Source organism: Rutilus rutilus (assembly GCF_951802725.1).
Source record: "Rutilus rutilus genome assembly, chromosome: 7".
Taxonomy (NCBI): Eukaryota; Metazoa; Chordata; class Actinopteri; order Cypriniformes; family Leuciscidae; genus Rutilus; species Rutilus rutilus.
The window spans coordinates 16,244,345-16,247,305 of record NC_140221.1 but is presented as its reverse complement, the minus strand read 5'-3'; the positions used below and the strand labels follow the sequence as shown (position 1 = coordinate 16,247,305).

At 39.0% G+C, this 2,961-nt stretch overlaps 1 protein-coding gene across 1 annotated transcript; it reads left to right on the top strand.

Annotated features, from left to right (window-relative positions):
- Positions 1–930: 930 nt before the first annotated feature.
- mboat4 (membrane bound O-acyltransferase domain containing 4) lies at positions 931–2,961 on the top strand (the record flags this gene model as incomplete). The annotated part of the gene is made up of 3 exons (XM_084413766.1): positions 931–1,052; positions 1,174–1,398; positions 1,484–2,961. The coding sequence occupies 3 exons, from the start codon at positions 931–933 to the stop codon at positions 2,415–2,417; spliced, it is 1,281 nt and encodes a 426-aa protein (XP_084269892.1). The 3' UTR covers positions 2,418–2,961.

The following is a 2,961-nucleotide window of genomic DNA, read 5'->3' as shown; positions in this document are numbered from 1 at the left end:
TCTATCTATCTATCTATCTATCTATCTATCTATCTATCTATCTATCTATCTATCGTATCTATGTCTGATAGGCTCTATCTATCTATCTATCTATCTATCTATCTATCTATCTGATATTAGGCTATATCCATCCATTCATCTATCATCCGTCCATCCATCTGTCTGATAGCTGCATGCATCTATCTATCTATCTATCTATCTATCTATCTATCTATCTATCTATCTATCTATCTATCTATCTATCTATCTATCTATCTATCTATGTCTGATAGGCTCTATCTATCTATCTATCTATCTATCTATCTATCTATCTATGTCTGATAGGCTCTATCTATCTATCTATCTATCTATCTATCTATCTATCTGATATTAGGCTATATCCATCCATTCATCTATCATCCGTCCGTCCATCTGTCTGATAGCTGCATGCATCTATCTATCTATCTATCTATCTATCTATCTATCTATCTATCTATCTATGTCTGATAGGCTCTATAGATCTATCTATATATATCTGGTATTAGGCTATATCTATCTATCTATATCTATCTATCTATCTATCCTGTCTGATAGCTGCATCCTATCTATCTATCTATCTATCTATCTATCTATCTATCTATCTATCTATCTATCTATCTATCTATCTATCTATCTATCTATCATGTGTTGTGTGTGTAAAAAGCGTTTTCTTGTTCCGTTTGAGATAATTGTTTACTCATAACTTGGTTGGCACGCTGTCAGATTCCATTTAGGAAATAAGTACACACTGTGACGGACTGAATGTCTGTCTATCTATGCACGTCTGAAATGCAGAAAGACATTTTGCTCTGAAAATCAAATAAAAGGCAAGTCAGCCATACTGTACATATTCATCTTCTCTTTTACTCACGCACACCACTCGAGCAGTTCCCACAACTATCTGGCCTGGTGATGGATCTCGTTTGGATATTTTGTGGTGGAAACAGACAGCTGTTTTACCAGTTTGTGAATATACCATTTGCTTTTCTGTTTTGTTGTTTAACCAGACAAGGACATCTCTCAATGATCAGCAGGTACAGTATGATAACATGATCCATGCTGTTACTCATGGTTTTTGATAAATGCATTGTCCTTTCTCCGAATGTTGAAGTCACTTGTGAAATCAAATAGCTGAAATTCATCTCCTACTGCAAGGTACATCTATCTGACATTGGGAGGATTCATCCTGGCCATTGTAACAATGGGTCCATACAGCTTATTACTGTTCTTCAGTGCCGTCCTTTTCCTGCTGCTGATCCACTGTTTACATCCAATGCATATTCATCAGTGGACGATGGGACTGCAGATGTGCTGGCAAACCTGCTGGCACTTGTACATCCAGTACCAGTTATACTGGCTTCAAGAAACACCAGACTCTAGGTACTGTATTTCTCCAAAAGTAGCCTACACTGTATGAAAACATCCAATTTTATCCAATTTTGAGCTTTTGTTTTATTCCTAACAGACTTTTACTGGCCATATCCGCTCTCATGTTGATGACCCAGAGGGTTTCTTCTCTATCGCTTGATCTGCAGGAAGGAAAACTCTCTAGTCCCTTTCAAAACAGCAGTCAGGATCAACCCGTCCTTATTCTATTTCTAAGCTACTCACTTTATTTCCCTGCTCTTCTTGGAGGACCACTTTACAGTTTCAAAACGTTTGTGGAGTCTGTTAGGCAAATTAGTGTAACGCCACCCCTTGCTTCATATTTAGGGAATCTTACTTCAAAGATATTGCAAGTTGTAGTTTTGGTGTGGATTAAATATCCTCTCAAGAAACTCTTAAAATCAGTCATATTCAGAGTAAACAGCACTTGTGTTTTTCAAGATATATTATGGATCTGGATCCTGTCGCTGCTACTTAAGATGAACTATTATGCGCACTGGACGATCAGTGAGTGTGTTAACAGTGCTGCAGGAATAGGTCTCCATGGTTATGGTCACAGTGGAAAAACATCATGGGATGGGCTTTCTGATGGAAGTCCATGGGTGACTGAAGCGTCGAGTCGTCCTTCAGTTTTTGCACGCCAGTGGAACAGAACCACGGCGGAGTGGCTTCGAAGAATGGTCTTCAAAAGGTCCAACAGATCTCCACTGTTCATGACCTTTGGGTTCTCAGCGTGGTGGCATGGCCTTCATCCAGGGCAGATTCTGGGCTTTCTCATCTGGGGCTTCACTGTGCAGGGGGACTACAAGCTACATCACTTCTTGCATCCAAAGCTTACTTCCATGTGGAGGAAATGGCTGTACGTGTGTCTAAACTGGGCCTTTACTCAACTGACCATTTCATGTGTTGTTGTCTGTGTGGAACTTCAGAGTTTAGCATCAGTGAAACTGCTCTGGTCCTCATATATCATTGTGTTTCCAATGCTGAGTATTCTGATGATTTTCATCCTGTGAGAAATTCATAGTTTCAGTGTATTTTATATAAATGTAATCAAATATCTCATAAAATATGGTTCACACAGAAGATTTACCAGGTTTGCTTGACCAGCCAAACAAACCTCATTGGTACTTGCACAAATCAGGGGTGTATTCCAGAAAGCAAGGTTATCTTACCGTCAAACATACCCTGAACTCTCGGCTGATTAAACCAAACCTTGCTTACTCGAGGTGTGATGGTTCCAAAAACGCGTCCGGGAGTAGGTTCATCCAACCCAGAGTATGTTAACAGTCAACACACCAGACACTCTCAAGTCTCAACAGAGCGACGAATCACCATGGAAACGGACGGACGCTAAGAAAAGGTGTGCCATAGTAGCTACTTCTTTCTTCTTCTTTTGTTAAATGCTGATTTACATACTTAGTGAATATCGCCACCTATTTGGTTGTTCAATAATTTTTCAATCTTTTCGTTTAATAATCTTTAATCACTGTGAATAAGAACTAACCAAGGCTATATCGTTTGTTTGATGCTAATTAGGCTATAATAAAAAGAAAGACT